The following is a 25,129-nucleotide window of genomic DNA, read 5'->3' as shown; positions in this document are numbered from 1 at the left end:
TTAATTATTTGGGATTTTTGAAATTAAGTGGGGTTTTTTTCATTTCACTTCAATTTAAAGTAGTTTTTACTTTTAGTTTGCTTGCTTCACACATCTTTGGTCACTGTCTTTTGTCAGACAAAATTTGTCTGTCCACACATTTTTACACAATTAAGTCTTAAGCAACCAAAAGTACAGATGGGTAGATCTTAGGCTCCTTGAGGTTTTGATTGATCACATATGATGATTTCATCATATGGTGGGTGGTTGTTGCCTAACAACCACCGACCAGGGGCTAGAACTACCAAATTTTCAGCATACATTTACCTACAGTACGTCAAGGTTATGGGTGCAGGACTCACTGCGGATGAAAGTCAAAAAGGTGGTTTATTTACACAAGTGAAACGGAGTGAAATGTATACAGCCAGTGACTCACTATTATCCACAATCCAATCCAAGCTCACTCACACTCAATTACTCAGGCTCCACGAGGAAGGGAAACAGGCCAGGGTTCAGGAAGTCTACACACAAGGGGAGAAGTTGATGTTAGCAAGGAGCACTAGGAAAACCTGAGGAAATCACTAGGCATGCTGGGTTACACTGACGCAGGTTAGCACAAGGATCCAGCAAAGAATCAGACTCCACTGAGGCCTTAAGTAGCGCAGGAGTAATCATCGGCAATGGATGGCAGGTGAGTGGAGCTGCACAGGTGAGTACTGAGGCGGGGACGATAGCTTAGAAGAGAACTGTATCCATTTTTCCCCCATTAATGAAATCTAATTTCTCTTCATGAAACTTATCCATCATGATGTTATCATGCCTTCCAACCACCTAACAACATACTAAAAAACACAGACCAAATAATGCATTGGCATTAGTATAGTACTGCAGTATAGATGGAAAGTCTAAGTACAGAACTATGTGATTTAGGACAGTGCTCTTGTCTTTTCAATGTTTTTGTCAACAGTGGTACAAATGGTCATAGTATAGCATACCTCTTTAAGTCCTCCAGTAGCTTCCTGCACTATAGTTGGCTGACTTCTGCACTCAAGACTTCATGATTTGGTTTGTCCTCTGAAATGTAATGTCAACTGTGGGACCTGTGGGAACAGGATACACCTGAACGCGTACTTGGGCCTTAAAAACAACTTGATTTAAAAAAAAACCAAAAAAAAACAACGGGATATTATAGAATATTAATAACCAAAAATCATTAGAATTAGAAGGATTGAGCAATGTATGGCATCTTTAACTGTCAATATCTAAAGGGGGATAAAAAATATTCATGAAAAATGAAGGTGGTATTTTGACAAAATAGCTGGTTGAACTTTGTACATTTGGCCAACCAAGTATTTTTTCTTTCTTTTAGTTTTTAAGTATAAACAGAGCAAAGATAAAACTAGCCCAAAGAGACTTCACAGCAATCACCACAATGATTTTTCTTTCAGGCCTCAAGCCTGACCGCACATCACTGCCTTTGTGACCCATTCAGACACTGGCTGCTGGGCACTGGTACGTGTGTTTGTTTTTTTTCAAATTTTCATCACTGTGAATTAGTGGCTGGCTTTGTGTTAGCATTCTGTCTGTGCAGATGTTTGCAAATGCGATTCTCTCCATTGCGCTCCTGTCTTTTTGTGGATTTAAAAAAGTAATGTCCATATCTACTCTGAAGACTGTGCCACCATTTTCCTCATTCTGCACATGAACTGAAATCAGCTGATTGAAATAATAATTACTGAATTTGCCACATTAACATTTTCATTCATTCATGTGCAAAAGCAAAAGTTACATTAAGACTGAAAGGAAGTCCTAAATACCAGCTGAGAAAATTCATGTTCTCACAACCTTTAAAGAAATTTAAAGAAATAAAAATAATACTCTGCATTGCACTGTGTAAACACACTGTGTAAACATACAGTATGAAATGTTATGTTGCATGTCTTAAGTAAAAGTGAAATTTATGAAACACCTCTGACATTGCCACCCACACTATTTGACTCAAGGGTCAAATCAGCATCTATACTGTACATGTACTTCAGTTCATCCTCCTAGCAAAGAAAGCTGTTTTAGCTCCTTTCTATTTAAGGCCATCCTCCCTTTAATCCATCTTACATATGACTGGATATGTGAGCTTCTCTAACGTGATCATATTATGGACCCAATCTCACACACCTCATACAGAGTCAACAATAGTAAAATACTCTCGGAAACTGAGTATTTTGAGCAACTTCATGGCTGAGCTTTTGGCATAGAAGGGCTACTTGTACATGTAATGGCCTTATTATTTAAGAAGTTAACCATGTATGATATAGTCATCCATCACTGTAATAGTATATATGTGACAGAAAATGTTTAACTTATAAGTTGTGTTTAATATTGTTACCTGGGACAGTGATTCTGAACAAAGCAGGGCAGCTACTATTAAAATATTAGATAACCCAAAGAGTTGCTAAATGTTATTGGAAACATATTAAAAATACAAATATTACAGTACTGTGGAAAAGTCTTGAATCATCCCCATTTCTTCATACTTTGGTTTGAAGGAACCAGACTTTCTTGTATTTTTTTAAAGTGGTCTTGAATAATAGACTTTCAAAGTTTGTCTTTGGACATTGATTACTTTTTAAATCCCTTTGCTTTCCAAAGAGCCATTAGCCAAAAACTTGGCACATGTTGACATGGTGTATAGGGTGGAGCACAAAAGAACATGTGGCAGGCTTAAAGAACTATGTCCAACATATGAGGAGAATCCAAAAGTCCATTTATGGTCAACAAAAGTTATATTATGTATATATTTTGTATAATAAAAGTAACTTCTATAGTTAATACACTACCAAACACCGTCTTTAAATTAAAACCAACATACTGAGTATGTCTTTTTCCTGAAAGCATTTATGTGGTCACTTTAACAAACAGAATACAGAACCCGGGGCGTGTTTTTAACAAAAAAAAAGAAGAAAAGAAAAGAACAAGGAAAGACAGAGGTTCACCCCGCCTCTTTACATTAAAAGCATACTTTCTAGAGCAGAGTTCATTACCGGACATTGCTTTGCTGCAGTCAAACACCATGAACACATTTACTTTGATAGCTACATTACTTTTCTGCAGGCTCAGTGAGTATTGGTCTTTAATTACGCTACCCTGGAATAAACATTTACATGTTTATTCAAAGAAATTTTTATTTTTTGTTTACTGAAAGTTAACCGTTTCTTGTCTGTGCTTGTTTCAGACTGGATATCCATGTCAGTTTCTCGGGCTGTTGAGGTCCAGCCTGGTGAAGAAGTCGTGTTGCAGTGCACCAACATTTCTGCATATAATAATTTAACATTCTGGTTCAGACTGATCAGCAGAACAAATGCCAGCTGTATCGCAGTCATGTACAGTGCACAGAGCATTTCATACTGCGATGGATTTCAAAGCGGATCCTTTGAAATGAGCTCCAACATCACTACTGTCTTTCTCAAAATCAAACAGGTGGCTGTATCTGACTCTGGACTATATTTCTGTGGATTTTACACACGTGGACGTCCACTTTTTAGCGTGAAGCATTTAAAAGTTCAAGGTAAGATTTAATCTGCATGCTTGTTTGGATTTTCTCTGTGTTTTTCCTTCTTTTAATACGTTTGTTAAAACAAGTATAAAACCAGACTGTGATTATTTCAAATGACATCAAAATAACAATTGTTCATTACAATCAAAGGCTATGATGAACTTGATGATGACATCAACAACATGTCTCAAAGTAAGAGTCCTTTCTTTAGTCTGTTAGCCAAACAGTCCAGAAAATAGACAAAAAACCTCTAATGACCGACTTTTGTTGCAGACATATCTGGTGACAAAATGGAGGTGATGTGTGTGATCTTTGCTGCTCTGACCGTTTTCTACATAATGTTCATCACTGGGCTGCTTGTTAAAATCAAAAAGCATCAGAAAGGTACTCCTCTGGCTTACCGGACAAAATGTTTGTCTTAATTTTCCTTTCCAACATGGTGGCAGTTTTTAATAAAGTGCCCTTTTCAGAAAGGTTGTAACAACAGGATTTATTATTATGAAAACAAACCATGAAAGAGAAATATGCAAAGAAATACCATTATTATATCACCATCTACAAAGAATATAGCTTTTCAATCAATGTCTTACAGTAAAAACCCATCCTTATTCTTCAAAAAGCAAAAATGCAAAGTTAATATTTTTCTTGTACAAATCCAGTCATTAGAACGCCAATATCTTGTTTTTAAATCCAATATCTTTAACTGCACATGACTTTCACACTTAATCACATTGTTTTATTAGAACATGAGAAACTTAGAGCACAGTAGAGGGTCATAGTGGAACATGGAAACTTCTTCCTCAATTCAGTTCAGTTCAATTTAATTTAAGTTTTTAATCAATTTTCTTCATACACCACCAAATCACAACAAGAGTCTTCTTAAGGTGGCTATTTCCAGCATGTAGGCTTTTGTTCTAAAGTCTAAATGTTTCAAATACTGCAGTTTAATCAAATTATGTTAACACGATGTTAACCAGGCATACCTCATAGAAATACATACTTTGTCACTGTGACACCCAGGTTTATGGCAAAAATGCGATGGATCGGCAGTGTTGGGATGGTTACTTTTAAAATGTTCCAACTGCTGTTCACACTTAGCTAGATTAACGTGATGGTGTTGTGTTTAGTATGTTGCTTTGTTTTTGTTTGGTTTTTTTTGCTTGTCTTCTCTTCTTTTTCTCTCAACAGGTGATCCAGGAGATTTTTTTTCTTTCTCTTTGTCTTTGTAAGTGCCCTTTCTCCTGTCCCTTTTCCCTTCTGTTTTTCTTTTCCTTCCTCTCTTTCTTTCTCCCTTTCCTATCCCCCAGTCATGTCTGTCCCATCTGTAACAACTGAAAATAAAATAAATAATAACAACAAAGTTTGATCAAATGGACCAATACGGCAATGCCATGATGATCCATTTGGCAAAATAAATCCATTTGGTATCCTTGTTGGTCTTCAGACAACAATTCTGACGGCTAAAGAACCAAATCGGACAGACAAAAAGAAAAAAAAAAAAAAAAAAAAAAAAAATGTTCCAACGGAACTTATTGTTTCAGAGAAAAACACGAACAGTGTACAGCCGAGTCTTAATAGCTTACTTACAACTGGGCTACACTGCCCATGAGGCTACATTCTTTAGGGCTGTGCCTGTAACACTCTGCCTATTGCCTTCATATTAAAACATTTTTTGAAAAATAATTTTTAAAAATATTTTGTCATGTCATTATGCGGGCCGCAAGTTGAGGTGACATGGGCCATGAGATTGAGACCCAGACATTAGAGTCTCTTAATGCGTGTTTTGTTCCGGCGTGGAATTACCTAAAATAGATAGGGGGCAGCCTAACATATGAAAAAGGAAATCCCTTTATTTCAACAAAGTAACCTTTTAAACAGTTACTTTAACGGAATACAGTTACTCATATTTTGTATTTTAAATACGTCACGGCGGTACATGTATTCCGTTACTCCCCAACACTGTGGATCGGTCACTGAAGACGACCGTTAAGCATCACATGTAAAAACATCGTGTTAACATAATTTTTACCACGCACAGTTACTATTTAACCTCTCAACATCCACCAGATCTCAGGCGGTCCATGTAGTATTTACTAAATTTACTATAACCCTTTAATATTTTAAGTATTTAAGAATTTGGATTTTACGAAAACTACAGTGAAGCTGATGTGATGTCACACAGCAAAATGTTAAATATAACACTGTTGAGTGTTAAATGAACACTTTTGACAGTGTTATATTTTTAAAAGTAACCTAGTCAGTTTTGAAGATTAACAATGACTAACACTGAGCAGTGCTGATTTTCTAACACTGGAATATTTCTAACATTTTGAGTTATTTTCCAGTGTTAGAAAATAAGCACTGCTCAGTGGACTCATATAGACACTATCTAGTGTCAGTTTAACACTGGAGATTTTGCTGAGCACTTTGTGTAAATTTGCAATGTAAAACCTAAATTAATATGAAGTACAGCTAATAAGAAAATTCTCCCGGAAGATTTTTAACAGTTTTTTGAGCAGATGTGTTTTGTTCCTCTCACTCTGTTTCTCTCTGTTTGTCACTAAGCTCAAGATGAACAGCAAGATCAACAACAGAGTGAGGTGAGTCCGGCTTCCTGCTACATATATATATATATAGATAGATAGATAGATAGATAGATAGATAGATAGATAGATATGATGCTGCACGTGTCAAACCTGCATTTTCTCTTGTAAACTACATGTGATGAATTTCTGCACTTTACAGAATCTGGGCTCTGATGACTTGAACTATGCTACAGTGACTTTTGGTCGAAAACCACGAAGAAAACAGCCTGAACCAAATGTTGTGTATGCAGCCACCAGATAGATTCAGGAAGCAACTGAACTGCAGCTCCGAGTGAAACCGATGTCCTTTTACTCTGCTCTTTGTGACAGACCTGTGGGGGGAGTTGTTACTTTACTTTTCATTTTGCATTGAAGACCTGTTTGATCTGAAGAATAAGATTTGTGTTTAAAGATGGAAGACTTAAGTTACTTATGTCTGTTTGGGTCACTTGTGTGATAGAATATGGAGCTGTGGGAGATTTAGTGAGCTACACGGTTTGTTTGATGGGGAGAATCAACACAGTAAAGGCTGAGAACAGCTGATATTAAAATCCTGACGCCTATTAGCTCAAAGCTTTGAAAAAAAAAGTATGTAAAGCTGGGAAAATCCAAAAATCACCATGACTGTGTCATTTTGCTGCATGCCTGATTAAAATATTCAATATATTTTAAAACAGTTTTTTGTTGTACTTACGAAAAATAATGACAAGGACAAGCCCACTGTCTGCATGAGTGAGGTGTCTGCAGGTTTACACTTCTAACAGACTTACACCAACTGGATTCACACAGTACACACGTCTCTGTGAAACTTGTGAATGCTCAAAGCAGTGTGAAACGTTTACCGCCTCATCTGAAACCACTCACTGTGGTCCAGACTGTGAGCGTTTCAGCAACGACAGATCGAAGCAAAGCTATGGCGGATACAGCTGCAGTCCATCTCCTGTGTGACATGCACTCTGCTGTTCAATTTAACAACAACTACTCAACAATTTAAGGAGGGATTACATTAAATTTATTTTATATGAATTTCAGTGCTATGAAAAACTATTTTCATCCTTCTTGAGTTTTTTCTTTATATTGCATATGTGTCACACTTACATGTTTCAGGTCATCAAACATATTTTATTTTAGACAAAGAAAAGAAAAAACTGAAAAAATGCAGTTTGGAAATAATGACTTCAGGAATAAGGGGAAACTATTCAGATGTTTAAAAGTAATTGTCTGAAAACTGGTTATTTCACCCTTAGCAGGAAGAACTACAATCAAGCACTTACAATAACTGGCAATAGTTTTGCCAGTTATTGTAAGGTGCAGGTATTTTCATACCTGCACCTTTTTTTCATAATGGGATAATGGGATGAGGGTTAATGTCCAGGCAGGTGGGAGGTCAGGTGAGTGGAAAAGGTAGGAACACAGCAGGTAAAAACAGCTGCTAGGCCCAAGATGAAGAACAGGGATGAGCTGAAGGTATAGGGATACGTGATGTGCTGTGGAATGTTCTTTGTTTGAGAGTGTCTGTGTGGGTATATAAGATGAGCAAAAACTCACTGGTGGGTAGGGATGGGTATCGTTTAGGTTTTATCCGACACCGGTGCCAAACCGGTACTTTAGAAACGGTGCCGGTGCTTAAATGGTGCTCGAACCAGTGCTTAAAGAATGGAGAACACAAACTTTGTCCAAAAACCTCTCATATTTAGCTGTTTTCCACTTTTTCTTTGGTCATTTTAGCCTTTTTGGCCAGGGTGAAGGGAGTATCTGCCATCAAACAAAAAGAGACAGCTGCATGTAACTACGACGGTGTTTGCAAGTTCACCTTACATGCATTAATGTAATAACGTGGTTAGCCTACTCAAAGTAAATTACACACGAACAACATGAAGCTACTCACGCAGAGAAGAATGGCTGCTGCTGCCTTCATCATCCGTCATCATTTCTGCTACACTGGCAGGGCTAGGGGCCAGGACTCTACTCTTCGGGTTCTTGGGGGATGTTGCTAACTCCGGGTCCGATAACAGGCATCACACCCGCACTCGGTCTTGCAGCAAGCTATCAAATACGGTGCATTTCTCGGCTTTTAAAAAAAAAACGCTATGCGTTGCCAGGTGTTTCATCAGATTCGAAGTGTTACCTCCTTTGCACAGTATCACCTTAAGGCACTTGTTGCAGGCTGCTGAATTTACATCTTTTGCTGTGAAGTACAGCCAGACTTCTGACCGCTTCGCCTTGGGCATTTGTAATCTGTAGCTCTGCTCTAAAAGAACGTACGTTCCTGGGCCCACCTACTATCCTCGGAAAGGTAAAATGATTGGCTAGAATCCAAAGTGTATGACATCTCAGGAAAAAAAAGCACCGAAATAAAGCACCGAAATGTGCGCTGCTTTTCGGTCTGGTTACTACCATTTATGTCAGATACCGGTACCCATCGCTACTGGTGGGTCCTCACCTGTCTGCTTTTGGCTCAAACCTCTTCTTTTGTATATAAAAAAAAAAAACAGTGCTAAAACAGTCCTCATTTTGAAAGAAGCCCATGACCATAGAAACCCATGCAGCCTGGACCACAGCTGCCACAAAGCAATTTCCTTAACAATTATGAACATTATCTTGTACAGTGCATTTGGTCACTAAGCTTGTATTTTTAATCTACTATAACACATTTCCAGTAATTTCCTGAATTCAAAGTTTAAGGAGAAAAATGAGACTGAGAATAAAGACAGTGAAAATAAGGTCTGTGCAATTACATTCGAACTTGAACTCCGCCTAGATGCATAGGTCTCCACTGGATCACAGAAGAGGAGACAAGGGCAACTTAGTTCACAACATCCAGGATTATTGTCATTTCTGTTTTCTGCATGAATATTGAATTTACACACCTCCACAGTATTTTTTAGAAACTGGATTGGAACTGAACTTCAGAGTTTTTCTTGAACTATTTGTGACATTATTTTCTTGAGCACTTAAAGTGTTTATCGTTACAGTTTTTGGAGCTTGGACCAATTTTTGGCGCAGCGTCTTTTGGGGTTTAAGCCACAGAGACCCGGTGTTTAGAAAAAATGCGTCTCAACTGCTCTGATACTCCTGACACATACAGGATCACTACAGGTTTTTGCTTAGGCAGTGGTTGTCCTTCTCTCCTGGATCGGCTGGAGCTTTCTTTTGGCGCCTTTCCAGCTTTGACAAAAGTCCAGCTGAGGTAACCACATTTACTCAGGGCCTTCTAAGATTGATATGTATTAGTTATGTGTATTGGTAAAATATAAGAAATGAACATTAGTTCTGATTATGAAAACTACACTGTGTGACATTTTGACTAAGAACAATCAATAATAGATGCATATAATATTACATGTGCTGTTTTGCAGCTTAGTGTGGCTTTTGTGGAGACAAATAACAAAGGGCAACACTAACAAAGCACACAAAGAAAGACCACCAAAACATCTATCTGTGCTGTTATACAACCTGAATAAAAGCAGTGAATAGTGGCTGACTATAAACAATCTTGAAAAACCAGTGTAACTAATGTGGAACCTGGTTGTAACTGTCTGTGTACTGTCTGTGCTATTATATAATAAATATTTTAACAACACAAAATTCAAAAACTATTAAAAGTTTGAGTATTACAGATACATTTGAACTTCACATGCCCTCTGTGGTAGCAAACAGTATTTTTATCTGCATAACCAGTGAGGTGTCAACCAGAGGAAGTATGACGGTATTGTTTTGTTACATGTTAAAGTCACACCAGAGCAACAGAGGTGTTTAAATAAATCCAACCGGAAATTGCCAAAGAATTGCTAATGGCCTCTTGGGGGTCTTTAAACTCACCTACAGAAGCTTTGATTTCTGCAGGTAGTTTTGGGAGGAGGGGGTTTGTGTTGCTTTGTCTTTATCCATGATGACACTGGTAAGCTTTAAAGTTAGTGGTGTGGCAGCAGCTTTGATTGATATTTGTGTTAGTTAGCACATACACCAGTGGTATAGCCTCTAGCTATCTGCTAGGCCGCATCACTTACTGAACTGGACCTTGCAAGATCAGAGAACTTTTTTCCACGTTTTGAGACTTAATTTAAAGAATTTTATTGATTTGTTTATTGATATGCACCCTATATATTTTCTTTTATTAAGTTTTACAACAGTTCTGTTTTAAACATGCTCCAAATAATATGGTCACATATAACATAAAACCACTACTCTGAACTTTGACCTCTGTTTTATAGAAAGCACTTATGTGGTTGATTAAAGATACAGAGTGAGCAATGTGGGAGTGTTAAACACACAAACACACACACACACACACACAGCTTCTTTACATCAAACGCACCAGAGGACAGTTCACTCGTACACATTGCTTTGCTCCAGTCATTCACCATGAAGACCTTTATCTTGATAACAGCTTTACTTCTCTGCAGCTTCAGTGAGTATTGGTCCTGAACATGTAAACCGTATAAACTAGACTCTTTTAATGTTTATTAAGATGCCTTGGGTTCAGTGAAAGTAAATTGTTTCTCATCTCTGCTTTCTTCAGACTGGATATCGATGTCAGTTTCTCAAAATGTGGAGGTCCAGCCAGGCGAAGAAGTCACCTTACAGTGCGCCAACATTTCCACAAATAATACTGCAACATTCTGGTTCAGACTGCGCAACGGGGCCCAGCCAAAATGGATCTCTTCCATGTTTAGCACTGATAAAAGTCTTGCATACTGTGAGGAATTTGAAAGTGGATACTTTGAAATGAGTTCCAATATCTCAACCATTTTCCTCAAACTCAAAAATGTGGCTGTATCTGACTCTGGACTGTATTTCTGTGGATTTTATGCAAATGCAAGACCACTTTTTAGAGTGATACATTTAAAGGTTGAAGGTAAAATTTTAACTTAAGTCTTTCTTCAGATTATTTTGTTGTTACATATAAAAACACATTTATACATTTTTGTAATTTTCTTTCTATCAAAGCAAAAAAAATGCATAATTACACAACAAAATGTGATGCAAAGCTGTTGAATAACATATTCTTTTTATTTCAAAAGGCAGGATTGAGTTTGTTGATGACAGCAAATCTCAAAGTAAGATTTCTTACATTCTTCCGATTGTTCGTCAAATGTCAAGTCACAGATTGTTGTTGTTATTGTTTTTTTAAATTATCTGATTAAATTATTTTTGTTGCAGAAATGTCAGATGGCAAAATGGAGCTGATGTGTGGGATCCTGGGTGCTCTGAATTTTTTCTTCATAGCAGTCATCATTGGGCTGGTCATTAAAATCAAGAAACTACTCTGGCTACCGTACATTGGTAAATTTTTCACATAATTCAAATAATGTAGACGTTTAATAAGAGTTTATAAGCTATAAAACTGCATTTATTATTTAAAGATGTATATAATAAGCTGTTAATTGGAAAAACAATGATGGAACTCCAGTTTTGAGTGAAAAAACTCTATGATTGCATCATCATGAAATGGAGTAAAATCATGCAGCTCCGTTTTGTAACATCAATGAAAACCAGTGACAGTTTAATGTTTACCTGCTGTAGTTTATCAAAGTGTGATAACTGACCTCTGGTCATTAACTAAAACCTAAACAAAAGGAAACCAGCATAGAAAGTACCACTAAATATTTTATAGCTACTACTTATCTGACCAGATGTGTTCTGTGTCTCACTAAGCTAATGGTGAAGAACAATATTCACAGCAGAGTGAGGTGAGTCCAGCTTCAGTGTTTCCTTCAATTTTATATGTATGTATATATATATATATATATATAAAAGTGAAAGACTGACTTTGGGGTCTGGGACCAGGTTTGTTGTATTTTTGATTACTTATATGATTGGATTTGATGGTTTTCATAGTTTTGATTCTCATTGTGTTCTGCTTATGTTATATTCTTAGCTCTAGTCTGGGTTTCTGTTACCTTGCCTTCCCTGTGTCCCACATTTCATGTTTAGTTACTTCTTTCTCTCTGCTCTGTGTTTGCTCGTTATTCTCTGTCAGTCATGTCTCCTTGTCAAGTCTGTGGCTCTGTGCTTATCTTGTATTTCCTGTTTTACTTTGCTGGTCTTCTGTCCTGTGTTCAGTGTTTTTAGTCTTGCTTCCTCCCCATCTTGTTATGTCAGATTAGTCCCAGCTGTGTTTCCCTCCTGTTTCCCATTCTCTCGTTACACCCTGTTGTATTTAAACCCTGTGTTTTCCTATGTCAGTTGTCACACACTTCTGAGTCTGTTCATAGTTCTTTAGTTTTCTCGTTTTTCTGTTCTTAGTTTCTAGGTTTTATTTTCTTTTCTCCTGTTTGAATTATTTGAGTTTGTCGACCAACATTAAAGCTGCCTCCCCAGGCCTCTAGAGTGCAACCAATTTGGGCGCAAATGATAATTTCTCAATGGTGTGACTAAAAAAAATCCTAGGTTGCACCGGCTGTTCGAGTAAAAAGAAAAAAATCTCTGCAACTCTGAAAGTCTCTGTGTGGCCAGCAGCAGACAACATTATGCTCATATCATGGCCTAAACCAATCATGAAGGTGCTGCTTAGAGAAGCTGAACGTGCCGATGAAGTGCCGCAGCACCAACTCCGCACTGCTGCTGTTCGATCGATTTGTGTGTCACGCACGTGTCTCTGCACACATGCGCAGAAAGGGGAAATGACGAAGGGAATTCCCACAATAATCTAATAGTGCACAGCGACACCTGACACATCGCCAATGTGCCAATGTTCCGCCAAAAAAATCCTAGGTCACACCGGTGCAACCAGCCGTTTGAGTAAATAAAAAGTCCCCACAACTCTGAAAGTCTTTGTGTGATCAACAACAGACAAACATTATGCCCATATCGTGGTCTAAACCAATCAGAGCTAGTCAAGGGCGGAACCTCTCAGATGCCCATCCCCAAGGTAAGATGTTTATATATTGAAATGTTCAGTTCGAAGCCTTTGAGGCACTTTTAATTTTGACTTTCTTTTTATTTTATATAAAAAAAGTTGGTCTAGAGCCCTGCTCCCTGAGTTCACTCCTTGGTTTCTTGTGAGTCCTGCATTTGGATCCTTCATCCTGCCTGCCACACAGCCACACATGACATTTTCTCTCAAACTCCACATCATGACTTTTTATACCTTACAGGATCCGGCCTCTGATAATGTGAACTATGCTACAGTGACATTTGGACAAAAACCACGAAGAAGAGAGCCACAGACTAATGCTGTGTACGCAGCCACCAGATCTGCATCTCAAAGTTGAACTGATGCCTTTTTATTCTGCTCTTTGTGAGAGACCTGTGGGTGGATTTTTTACTTTTACTTTTCTTTTGCAATAAGATTTGTGTTTGAAGAAGCAAGAAATAGGACACTGATATCTGTTTAGGGCCTACTGTATTGTGAGAATATGCAGCTGTCGAGGATTTATTGAGGTAGTGAGGCTTGTTTGACAGGAAGCGATGACATCACAGTGAGGCCTGAGAATAGCTCAGTAGTAGCCTGTTTGCACAGAGTTTAAACAAGTATTTTTTTAGACTTAAAATGGCCTAGAAATAAGTTGTTTGGGGTTTTTTTTACTGTAATGTAAATGTGCTGCATGCCTGAATAAAATATTCAGTCCATTTAAAAAATCTTGATTGCTGTACTTCTTTAAATGAAAGACACATACAAGCCCACTCTTGAACGGTTGAATTTTGACAGTTGTGACACTTCTTTACACTTCTAAGAGACTTAAAGCAATTTCATCTACATAGTGTATAAAAATCTACAACTACAACTTGCAAACTTGTGAAAGCGTTGTGAAACTTTCATTGTGAAACATCTTCAGTGTTGGCTTCAGCTCACACTGGACCAATTCGCAGTCAAGTGTGAAGCAGCGGGAATGAGGATTAGTACCTCCAACTTGATGGCCATGGTTCTCAGCTAGAAAAGAGTCCACTTCAGGTCAGGGACGAGTTGCTTCCTTAAATGGAGGATGTCTGTATCTCGTTCTTGTTCGCAGATGAACAAGAGGGGAGTGGAAGATTTAGTGGATGTGTTTGAGTCATGTCTCCATTGATTTAGTCGATGTATCAGTGCTTTGCATTGAAGAAAGAGGTAAGCATCAATGGAAAGCTGCCAATTTCCTAGTTGATTTACATCTCTACTCTTGCCTACGGTCGCTAGGCAAGAGTAGTAGTGTGCTGTAAGTCACAATTGACCTGACAGTGAGGCTCTTCATGATCAGACGATCAGATGATAAGACAGTGGAAACTTATTCAGTCAGTTTACTTGGACGAGCTGCTCAGACTGTGCTTCTCCATGTGCTAGACAAACATAGATCAGTTCACATCCGCGTGGTAAATACTGTTGATCACACTTAACTGATTTAAAACTTGCTGACATCACTACTCGCTGCTTTAGCATGGTGAGACTTACACAATCTCGTATCAAAGCGTTTACTCCTGGTTACACATTTCAAGATGTTATCACACACTAAAACCACACCAGGTGAAGGTTCCAAACTAGCATGCCTTTGTGAACCCACAGTCTTGCTAAGATTATTCCAGTAGTTATCATTGGCCAGGTAAGGTTCCTGCTGCTTTTTCTTATCATCATTAATTTGCATGTCGTGCACATTCATACAAGTGTGCATTTTATGGAAGTACTCCCTTAATAATCTATGATTACTGTTAACATCACCACACAAGTAACTATTTATTAGTTACTAAGTAAACAGTAGACTTTCCCCTTTAAGAATTGTATGTGCTTTATTTGAACATGTTCAACTATAGCATGAAGATTGTATTGACTGTGTGGTCAATAGTTTACTTTATGCCATGTTAGGAGTTTCAAAATCAACAGAGAACCTTGACTTAATTATTTATATCAGGAGTATTTGTCTTATGCTGACATATCTGTGGTTCAAGCTCAAAATAGGGTTGAATCGTTGCAAAGACGTAAAGATGTAAATACATAAACTTTTATTTTAAAACATGTTGGATATTTCATGGTAAAGGCACAGCCATATAACACTGTATAAAATTATACAGTGACTCATCTTTTGTAGATGTCCAAATTTGTGTAAAAGCTAGATAATCTGGAATCTAAATTATCTACAACAAAAATACTGATATTCTGTTCTTCTTACAGCTTTCAGTTTGCAGCTATTCGTCTAAAAGCACTGGCACTCTCAGTCAAAGCAGCTGTACATACAAAAGAACAGCCCGCCTCTTTATGCAGAGATTGCTTTTACTGGAGCACAGTTCACTTACAAACATTGCAGTAGTGGTGGTACACACAATGGTGAACTTTACCTTGATGCCAGTTTTATTCTGCACCATGAGTAAGTACACTTTTCACTCTTTTCTCACACAATCGTTAAATCTGCACCACAATCCTAGTGATTTGAATCTTGTAGCCAGTTATATGACAACTTTATTCATAGGCATTGTCTGGTTTGTGTGGAGTTTGAAATTTAGGAATATTTGCTTGTTTCAGGTTGGATCTCTTCCTCGGTCACACAGTTTTACACAGTGGAGGTTCAGCCTGGTCAAGAAGTCACACTGAAGTGCTCCAATTTCAGCAGATATCGCTCCCACATATTTTGGTTCAAACTGACGAGCAGTCCCAATGCCAGCTGCATCTCAGCTATGTCCAGCTCTAATAGCAACGTTTCTTTCTGTCGTGGATTTAAAAAAAGCAAATTTCACATGACATCCAACACCTCTGTGTTATTTCTTGAGATCAAACAAGTGAATTCTTCTGACTCTGCGCTTTATTTCTGTGGAGAGAAACATGCAGATGGAAGGTCAGTCATCTCAAGTGGAACATATTTAAAAGTTCAAGGTAAGTAATGCTGTTTATGGTATTTTATTGTAAAGAAAATTTAAAAAAAATAGCAAAGAAAATTATATACCATTTTGAATAACTGTAAAAACAGGCAGGATACTTCGTAAAATTTTCATTTTAATTCTCCATTTTGTAGATGTGGCTGATGGATTAACATATGAACAAATGATGACTGTGGTCCTGGGCAGTTTAACTGTTTTCCTTCTACTGGTCATCTTTAGTATGGCTGTTAAAATCAGGAGATTTCATACAGGTATTTATATGATTTCATTTAAATTGTCCAATCAAACATTTGCGGTAAATTACTGACAGATGTATTGTTCCTGTCGTTTAGCTCAAGATGATCCACAGAATGCACAACAGAGTGAGGTAATCTATTTTAATATTAGATTTTGACTTTAGATTAAGATTTATAATGGGATAACAAAGACATCCAACTTGAACCCACTGAGGGTTCGAGTTGTTTTTATTTAATTATGTTTGATTTTTTTGTTGTTTTTGTTTTTAGAAACTAGAAATGGTAACTTTTCAGATTAGGTTTCATATATTCTTTTTGGCATCCCAGTTTTTCTGTCAACAGTTTTCATTGGTGCTTCCCAGAAGGTGAAGATTAGATTAGAAAGTGTTGAATGTTAATGTAACCTTAACCTTAACCGAACCCGATACCTAGATAATGGCCTCTGTCCTGGTGGATGTTAACATATGATGTTTTGGGATTATTGAATTTAAACATTTTCATTTACAGAACGTGGATTCTGATGCCATGACCTATACATCAGTGAGTTTCCATCCCAAAGCTAAAATCAAAAGGCCTGAACCACCGAGGGAGCTGCAGTCTAACGTTGTGTACGCTGCTACGAGATAGACTTACAAACCGAACCAAACGTTAGCTCAGAGTGGAACATGATCTGCATGTGGGGTTTTGTACCACTGGTGTATGGGAAGAGTTGTAATTACTAATTATGTAGAATTTGTGCAACGACTGTTAATTGGTTTATGAGACAACTATGAATTTTCATTCAAATAAACCAAAATACAATTTTGGCAAGAACCCTAAATGTTACAGAACTTTTTATCTGAACTTTATAGTCTTTTGATTAAAGCTGACCTATAAACGCACATATAATGCTTTCACAGTTGTTGTTTTTGTCCTTCAATTCTACTACACTACACCCTCTCTTGGCAATATTGTTGTATATATTGCATGAGTAATTATTAAGTAATTTTCATTACATATTTTTAGACATATTTAAGTTCCTTTCTTCAGTTGGTTTATTGTAAATAGTTTTTGTTCTTTTGCTTGTAGAGATTTCTATCAGAATCCAAAGCCAGATGCTTATCGTGCTTTCATTGTAGTGCGAATCACTGGTCTGGTTGGCGAAATGACCAAACTGTGAAAAGTTAAAAGAGCAAGAGCTTTCACTCACTTGTTAGATTCTTTTAAATAAAGAATCACATATATTTATGTGTGATTGAAGTGTAGACTTTCAGATTTAATTTGAGAGTTTTGAAAAAAAAATTCTACTTTTTAGAGCCATTTTTTCTACACTTTCCACCATGTACAGAGACTTAAATCAGGCAACATAGCATAAATTTAAATATAAGGATCATTTATAATACTGGGATGAAAATCCTTTACAGTCGATGACTGTCTGACGTCTGGAACCCACAGAATCATTTCAACAAGTCTTCAGAGAATTAAAAAAAAAACAACGTCACACCTGTTAACATAAAGATACCGTATATTTCATACAGTATTTGGTAGTGAGCAAGTTTGTAGAAGTAACTCAAACCGCTCTAAAGCTGTATCACCATACAGTTACTTGAGGGTTTGTAACAGATCTCACGTACTTAGACCCACATCACCAGTTTAGCTCTACAACGTGCATCACTTGTTCAAACTTGCGAAGAGATGCTTGCAGCAGTGTGACATTTTCTCACCCTAAAGTAAAAGCATGTGCTTCTGAAGACTCATAGCAGAAGTAACTCCCACCGTCTGCGCTATGCAGTACAAAACTGACATCTGTGGATTTTAATCAGAGAGTGGCCTTACCCCTAGATCAGCAGTGTCAAACTAATTTTAGTTCAAGTAAACCATACATTATTACCCATCAAAAATTTCTTTGTTTTTGCCAAAAAATTGAGAGTTTTGGGGACAAAAAAATATGATATGGCATTTATAAAACAGGTGTTGAACAGCTGGAGATGACTGAAACTGTAATTATCAAACGGCTATGCTGACAGGAAATACATTAAAAATGCTCCTGTATTTGTACTTGGGTGGAATTAAAAAGGTGGTCAACTACTCATACAGAGATGCATTTGTAATAACTTACAACATAATGCTTCCTGGTGCAATAAACAGACAAAGACAAAGAAGTGATGCCTCCTTCACCACAATTTCCACACGTTATAAAGTCATGCAGTGGGCTGGAAGTTGTATGTTTGAGCCCCCTGACAAGACAAGCATTGAGTCATAATTGGGGGTGGATTCCCATTCATTTCCAACTTTCCAAACAAAGTTGATTAAAACACTGAAAATTTAATGAAAGAGGTCATCATCACTTTTATATGTTCAAGTGCATAGTATGGAGAAAGTCATAAGGCCTTGAGGCAATCAGATGTAAAAAAACAAAAAAACAAAAAAAAAAACAATATTTATGTGTGTTTTAAGTTGTAAATCGGTCAGATTTGACCCGAACACGACAGGAATTTTTTAAATTACATCCATCCATAAATTCGCTTCCGCTTATCCTTTCCAGGGTTGTGGGTGGCGCTGGAGCCTATCTTAGCGGTCATAGGGCGAGAGGCGGGGTACACCGTGGACAGGTCGTCAGTCTGTCGCAGGGCTAACACAGAGAGACAGACAACCACTCACCCTCACGTTCACTCCCACATTCACACCAATGGGAAATTTAGATTGATCAATTAACCTATCCCCACTAACTGCATGTCTTTGGACTGTGGGAGGAAGCTGGAGTATTAACAGCACCTTCTAGTGGCCATAGTTATTATATAACACAGGAAGAAATCAGTCATCATGATAAAGGTTCAACAAGGCTCTACACACATTTCTTAAGTCTTTTACAAAAGTATATATTTATATGTATATGTATATATACATATAAATATATCCTCAGCCCGGACATACTGAAAAAAATGTCATTTGTACATCATGTGGGTAAAAGTGTTGTATCAGTTTGTTTTCCTGGTAGCGTTTTTGTGGTCAGTTGAAAAAAACACCCTCCTCTTTTTATTGAAAGACCCCCCTTCCTGGGTCTCACTTCAGTTCCAGACATTGCAAAGCTTCAGTCGTGTGTGCAGTGGTGAACTTTACCTTGATAACAGCTTAGTCTCTTAAGACAGTCTTTACAGCCTGTGCTAACTTAATTACATTTGACGTCATATTTCTGTTAACCTAGCTTTAATTAAGACTTAAATCAATTAATTGATTAATTTTAATTGTAGGGCATTTTCTTGTTTAAGAACACATTTGATTTGTTTAATCCTGGATCTCCATCAGTGGGTCTCAGACTATGGAGGTCCATCCAGAAGAAATCATGCTGCAGTGCTCCAACATCCAGTTCATAACATTCCAGTTCACTGGTCCAGCTGGAGCAGAGTCATGTTTACAGGTGATAAAAGTGTTGAATGCTGCAAAGGATTTCAAAGTGGATCATCTGAAATGACTTTCAGCATCTCAACCATCTTCTTCCTAACCAAACGTGGATGTATTTGACTGTGGAATGTATTTCTATGGATTTAATTGAGATGTATATCCAGGTTTTAGAATGATACACTTAAATATTAAAGGTAAGAAAAATTCAAAGTTTCTTTTGATCAGATTTCTTTGTTTTAAATGTTAAAATGCACAAAAATATATTTATCCAGCTGTCAAAACAAAGATGACATGAAAATTATTTTCATTGTATTGAAAGGCAACAGTGAATTTGATGATGTGGACAACTAGCAAAGGAAAGAGTGACAGACCGAGAGACCTGAATTTGAACCAATGAAATGATTGTAAATATCTTGTAAATATCATCAGTGGTATGGCTGTTAAAGTCAAGAAACTCCATACGTGTACTAAGAGGATTTATCTGATCATTTTTTGCTAAGTATGAAAGAGGTTTTAGCATAATGATGAACATGCTAAAACATTGATGCCATGTTGTTCTGTCTCTGTAATGTAGCTGCTGCTGCTGAATGACAGAAACTGCATTAATATTTATCTTCTTTTTTTGTTCACTGTTTATGCCATTTTTTCATTAATTAATTAAGACACTGCGAGTTGTTACTGTACTTTGAAGAATCTGGACTCACCTGAAGCAGCTGGAATAAGAAACAGAAGGTTGGCATCAGAGAAAGAAGTAGATACTTGTTAATGTAACTCAGTGTTACATTTTTGTTTTATATTGTGTGTGTGTGTGTGTGTCAGAGTAAAGAAAATGTTTCATTAAATATTTTCTCTCTTGTCTGGCTTTTCACTGAATTAGATCCAATTTTTGTTTGTTGGAGGAGGCTGGAACAATCACAACAGTCTATCTTGATTCTCTTATAATGAGAGGTAGATGAAGTTCTGGACGTGGATCTGAGCTCAACCACCTTAAGGTTACAGCTGCCATAGGGAAAGAAGCAGGGTACACCCTGAAAAGGTTGCAAGTCCATTACATAACTAAACAATCATCGTTCCTGCAGTATTTTCTCCAGCCCACCGCACTACCGCCACCATTTTTGACTGCTGGTATGATGTTCTTTCTATGAAATGGTGGGTTAGTTTTACATCAGCAGTGGCTTTCACTTTCACTTTCAAACACTCCCATGGATGCCATTTTTGAAAAAGTCTCTTTCTTGTTGTTGAATCATGAACACTGAGCTTAACTGAAACAAGTGAAGCCTGCGGTTCTTTAGATGTTGTTCTGGGTTCTTTTGTGACCGCTTGTATGAGTTGTCAGTAATAAATTACCTGAAAATTAAGTGTGACAAATATGCAAAACAGAAAACGGCAAAGAGGTAAATACTTTTTCACTTGCACTGTAGGCTGCAACTAAACATGCATGTTTCTGAACACGGGTGGAAAAAACACTGCTGGTCATTAGAAAAAATACAAGTATAAGCAGTTTTCACTTTTCAGACCCAAAAGCTAAGTACAGCTTTTAAGTGCATTGTGTGCTCCAGATGCTGTTCTTTATCCCCTGACCACCAGCATGACTCACCAACTGTTTTCTTACCTTTATCACCCACCTGTTCTCAAATCTGCCTGGACACAGGTTTTTTTGTTTGTTTGTTGTCTTAGTCTTCTCTGCAATCATTATTTTGAGAAAGTGGGAAGGAAAAACTCAATTTTAACAGGAAGAAACCTCCTGCAGAACCAGGCTTGAGGAGCAAATTTCCACGTCATCTTCATCAGGCTATGAGACAATGTCAGACCAGAATAGACTGAGGAGCATTTAATGTTTCAGTGGGTTGCATTTAAAGTGTCATAGATTGAATATGTTAGAAACAAATCACAGTAGAAGTATGAACACGTATGAATTCACAGCATTACTTTTCATCCAGCATTGCTCTCTCATTTGAACTTGTGTTGAGTTTTCCTATTGTATCTTTTATAACCTTAAAAGTCCTTACATGTGTCTCCTGTTCCTCTCTGAATGAAGCATCACTCTTTGGTCCTTTGTTTTTGTAGAAGGAAAGCCTGAAGAGGAACTTTGCTGGCAACTGTGAAGAGGTGATATTTTTCATGTCTGCTGTGGTGTCTTAAATTTCCGCTTCTGATCTTTATCTCAACAAATAAGGTGTTACTTGATGTTTGTGAAACTTACTCACAGGTCACAAATGGTCTGCAGGGGGAGGGAGGGATGAATGACATACTTATCACTTCAGCTGAAATCACACAGCGTCAACAGTCAGTCTTTTAGGAGAAGAAGAGGCGGTGAAACCTGACCTAGTTGGTTTTGACTTGATAAAATCAGCGTTTGTAGTTGTACAGACTTTTGGAAAAGTAATATCACAAATTAAATTATTGTCATCTTTGCTGGTGTATTTACAAGGAATATATATATTAAAGGGACTAATAAATAATGAAGCCACAACATGTATGTTTCTAATAAGGTTATGTGGTCTGGGTGTAATTTAAAACAAGTGTTTTTATCAGAATATACATCTCTTAATTTCACCAGATACTGTGAGATTTATTTTTTTAAATTGTCTCTGTTGTATCCTGACACATTTGTTGTTTATATGAAAAATACAAAAGATGCAGCTTTCTTCTCTGTCCATGTTCTTATACATATTTCAGCCAGCACCTGGGGAGGGATTTTAATTCAATTCAATTCAATTCAATTTTATTGAGTGCCAAATCACAAAAAATGTCGCCTCAAGGCACTTTATATTGTAAGATAGACCCTGTAACAATACATACAAAGAAAATAACAACAGTCATATGACCCCCGATGAGCAAGCACTTTGGCTGCAGTGGGAAGGAAAAACTCCCTTTTTACAGGAAGAAACCTCCAGCAGAACCAGACTCAGGGCGGAGCAGCAATCTGAACCATTTGGATGCAGGAATTACAGTCGAGGATGCGTTGACTAACAGGTGCCTCATCACAAGAAGTGTGGCTGATCGGTAGGCCAGATCTCTGCTAACACATTGTGTGAATACTGAAAGTGATTATCATAATCCTTGATCACTGTTAGCAGTCAGCATAATAACTGCTTTGTAACAAGCCGCTTCCGCTTTTTTTGGTAAAAAATTGTGTTTCATTTTCTTTTAAATTGACTTACAATTGTTTTAAACCTGACACAAATGATTGAACGCACACGCACGCTTAAGACAGAAAGTATCAGTATAGATTTTGCTCATTTGTTGTCAAGCTGTTTCTTGCCTAAAAGCTGTGATGTGGTCATGATGTTGTGGTAAAAGCTGCATCTTTATTTTTATGATGCTTTTTTTTCCCTTTTTCCCCTTTTCTTTATGAATCATTTGACAGTTTGTGTGTCGAGCAAAGCTAATATAAAAACCGCGCATGACTAAAGTCAGAAATGTGCCTAGCTAAAATGAAAGAGAAAGTAGTTCAGAAAATGTGTCTATACCTGTGCAAATGATCTGGGGAAGAAAAAGAAGTGCACAAACTAAGAAGGCAACAAATAGCAATGGAATAGTCTAAACCACAGGAAGACTGGTTTGTACCTGTAACCACACACATCAAGGGCCTGGCAGATGATGCTTAAAGAGTTACTTTACCTTTAAGCCTGTCTCTAACAGTCAACCACTGTGTTTAACTTCATTTATACCACCTGACTGGTCTTCACATTAAAATCTGCTCTGCTGAAACAAGAGGTCTATTACCAAACACTTGCATACATACGTAGTATGAGGCTAACATATCATAGGTGAGTGTGAAGAATAGCCATTAATCATTATTGTGTCTGTCTGACAAATTACTGGTGTGCTTTGCAGTAACTTGCTGCATGTCTATACACATGATCCCATCCACACATTTAGGAAACACTAAAAATCCCAAGACCACACAATAGAAAGACTTGAGGTCTGTTTCATGCATCAAAAAGAATAACGCATTTTATATTTTGTGATATGTTTCAGAGTTTAAATGTACTGGTTTCCAGGTTTTATAATTAATAATGCCACTGGACTTCAAAGGTGGAGGCCTGTAGGTGGAGCAAAAGTTTAGACTTTTTTTGAACACCAGCAGCTGATCCAGCTCATCTGCTTTTGTGCTTTTTCTTAATGATGTTCTGTTCTTTACATGATGAGCAAGGAAGTCATAAAAGCAAGTTGTAAGTCAAAAGTAAGAGTTTGATGTGAGTTTGCAGCAGTGGCAAAGTGAGTGTCTAACAGGAAGAGGCAACTCTGTGTGGTTTGAACACAAATGGAGTGAAGAGAGTGAGGCCTGTAAGTGCAAAAGCCAAACGTACAAGCAAGCAGTAAAAACCAGCTGAAAGAAAACGTTCTCAAGAATAGCAACAAACAGCTTTATCTGACTTAATCCACTGCCACCCCTCAGAACTCCAATGTAGACTGTTTAAAAGAGGACTGATATGATTTCTCTGTGTCCTATAGCTAGTCATGGCTACCCAGTTAATGGAACAATCCAAAGTAAATCTGAGGCAGTGTTTGATAAAAGTGAGAGCATATAATTATTAATCAGACCCTCCCTCTCTAAAGCCTAAGATAAGACAGATAAAATTCAAAACAGTCAACTTTGAATTATATTTTTTTAATTACATTTTGCTGTTGATTCCTAAAACTAAGTGAAAAGGCTCCATAATTGTGTCACTAAGAATGAATACTTACAGTCATTTATCCTGGAGGATAAAAGACTTGATACAATTGACTGCCCCCTTGTTACGTGTGCTGTTGGTTTCTCTGTTGTGTGACGTATGTATGTAAATTCACCTGTGCAGGGGCTCGGCTGTGATTGGTGGACCTAATGACCGGCCTGATGTGACTGGTTCCTGCGGTGGCCGTGGGCTACAAAGGGGCGACTGAAGAGCTGCACTGGTTGGGATGTGTGGCAGACTTCCCATGCACCTGCCTCTGGTCCAGACGGCGCGGCCGCAGCTACAGTCTTTTAGCATAAAGTCGGGCATGTGTGTGAGGTGCGGAGTAAGTAGGGGTGAGCTGCCGATTATTTTGAGATGCCTTCTTTTCTCCTGTGTTTTTTAGACCAGGGAGGTCAGTCTGTGTTATTTCTTTGTTTTCTTTTCCGTGGATAGGTTAGAGGGGAACCGAAGCATAGGTTGAGTTTTGTTTATTGTTTTGGCCTTGGCTCACCCCGAAGTATATACTCCCCATTGTGCCATTAGTGTTAATAAATTATTGTTAAGAATCAAACGCTGTGGCTGTGTCTGTTTGGGCGTGGGAAGTCGCGTGACATCCTGCGCATCGTTACGGTCATTACGAGCCGGGTCGTAACAATTTTGGGGGCTCGTCTGTTTTGTCCCGTTTTGTGGTCTGTGGTTTGTTCGGCCGGCTTTTCTTTTGTGTGTGGGTGGGTGTGTGTGTGTGTGGGGGGGGGGGGGGGGGGGGGGATGGAGTTCTCGTTAGATGATTTTGTCACCTCCCCTTCCTGGGATAAGATAGAGGTGTGTCGAAAGGCGGATTTGCTTATTGTGGCGAGTTTTTTTGATATTAAAGTGTCCTACAATGCCCGTAAAGCGGAGGTGAGGGCTGCCTTGTGTGCAGGTTTGGTGGAGCGGGGCATTCTCCCT

The 25,129-nt window shown here is 37.8% G+C and overlaps 2 protein-coding genes and 1 long non-coding RNA gene across 3 annotated transcripts; all 3 read left to right on the top strand.

Moving 5' to 3' along the window:
* The first annotated feature begins 611 nt into the window (after positions 1 to 611).
* Positions 612 to 6,755, top strand: LOC109196235 (uncharacterized). Its single transcript, XM_025906179.1, has 7 exons — positions 612 to 670; positions 1,428 to 1,491; positions 3,209 to 3,541; positions 3,680 to 3,721; positions 3,803 to 3,913; positions 6,095 to 6,129; positions 6,275 to 6,755. Exons 3-7 carry the CDS (start codon positions 3,220 to 3,222, stop codon positions 6,374 to 6,376), a joined length of 612 nt encoding a protein of 203 aa, XP_025761964.1. The 5' UTR covers positions 612 to 670; positions 1,428 to 1,491; positions 3,209 to 3,219; the 3' UTR covers positions 6,377 to 6,755.
* Positions 6,756 to 15,237: 8,482 nt separating this feature from the next.
* Positions 15,238 to 17,032, top strand: LOC100694786 (uncharacterized). Its single transcript, XM_025906177.1, has 5 exons — positions 15,238 to 15,392; positions 15,548 to 15,895; positions 16,035 to 16,151; positions 16,233 to 16,267; positions 16,644 to 17,032. The coding sequence occupies exons 1-5, from the start codon at positions 15,284 to 15,286 to the stop codon at positions 16,761 to 16,763; spliced, it is 729 nt and encodes a 242-aa protein (XP_025761962.1). The 5' UTR covers positions 15,238 to 15,283; the 3' UTR covers positions 16,764 to 17,032.
* Positions 17,033 to 19,064: 2,032 nt separating this feature from the next.
* Positions 19,065 to 24,752, top strand: LOC112846502 (uncharacterized). Its single transcript, XR_003219509.1, has 2 exons — positions 19,065 to 20,249; positions 20,395 to 24,752. It is a non-coding gene; the product is annotated as an uncharacterized LOC112846502 (long non-coding RNA).
* The last annotated feature ends 377 nt before the right edge of the window (positions 24,753 to 25,129 follow it).

Source organism: Oreochromis niloticus, linkage group LG3 (genome assembly GCF_001858045.2).
Source record: "Oreochromis niloticus isolate F11D_XX linkage group LG3, O_niloticus_UMD_NMBU, whole genome shotgun sequence".
Taxonomy (NCBI): Eukaryota; Metazoa; Chordata; class Actinopteri; order Cichliformes; family Cichlidae; genus Oreochromis; species Oreochromis niloticus.
Note: the sequence above shows the minus strand (reverse complement) of the source record. Positions and strands in the feature narration are given on the sequence as shown.

Coding starts and splice junctions, on each gene's coding strand:
- LOC109196235 (XM_025906179.1), top strand. CDS start 3,220: ATGTCAGTTTCTCGGGCTGTTGAGGTCCAGCCTGGTGAAGAAGTCGTG. Junction 3,542..3,679: donor GAAGCATTTAAAAGTTCAAG/GTAAGATTTAAT, acceptor TTACAATCAAAG/GCTATGATGAACTTGATGAT. Junction 3,722..3,802: donor CATCAACAACATGTCTCAAA/GTAAGAGTCCTT, acceptor CTTTTGTTGCAG/ACATATCTGGTGACAAAATG.
- LOC100694786 (XM_025906177.1), top strand. CDS start 15,284: ATGCAGAGATTGCTTTTACTGGAGCACAGTTCACTTACAAACATTGCA. Junction 15,393..15,547: donor AGTTTTATTCTGCACCATGA/GTAAGTACACTT, acceptor TGCTTGTTTCAG/GTTGGATCTCTTCCTCGGTC. Junction 15,896..16,034: donor AACATATTTAAAAGTTCAAG/GTAAGTAATGCT, acceptor TCCATTTTGTAG/ATGTGGCTGATGGATTAACA.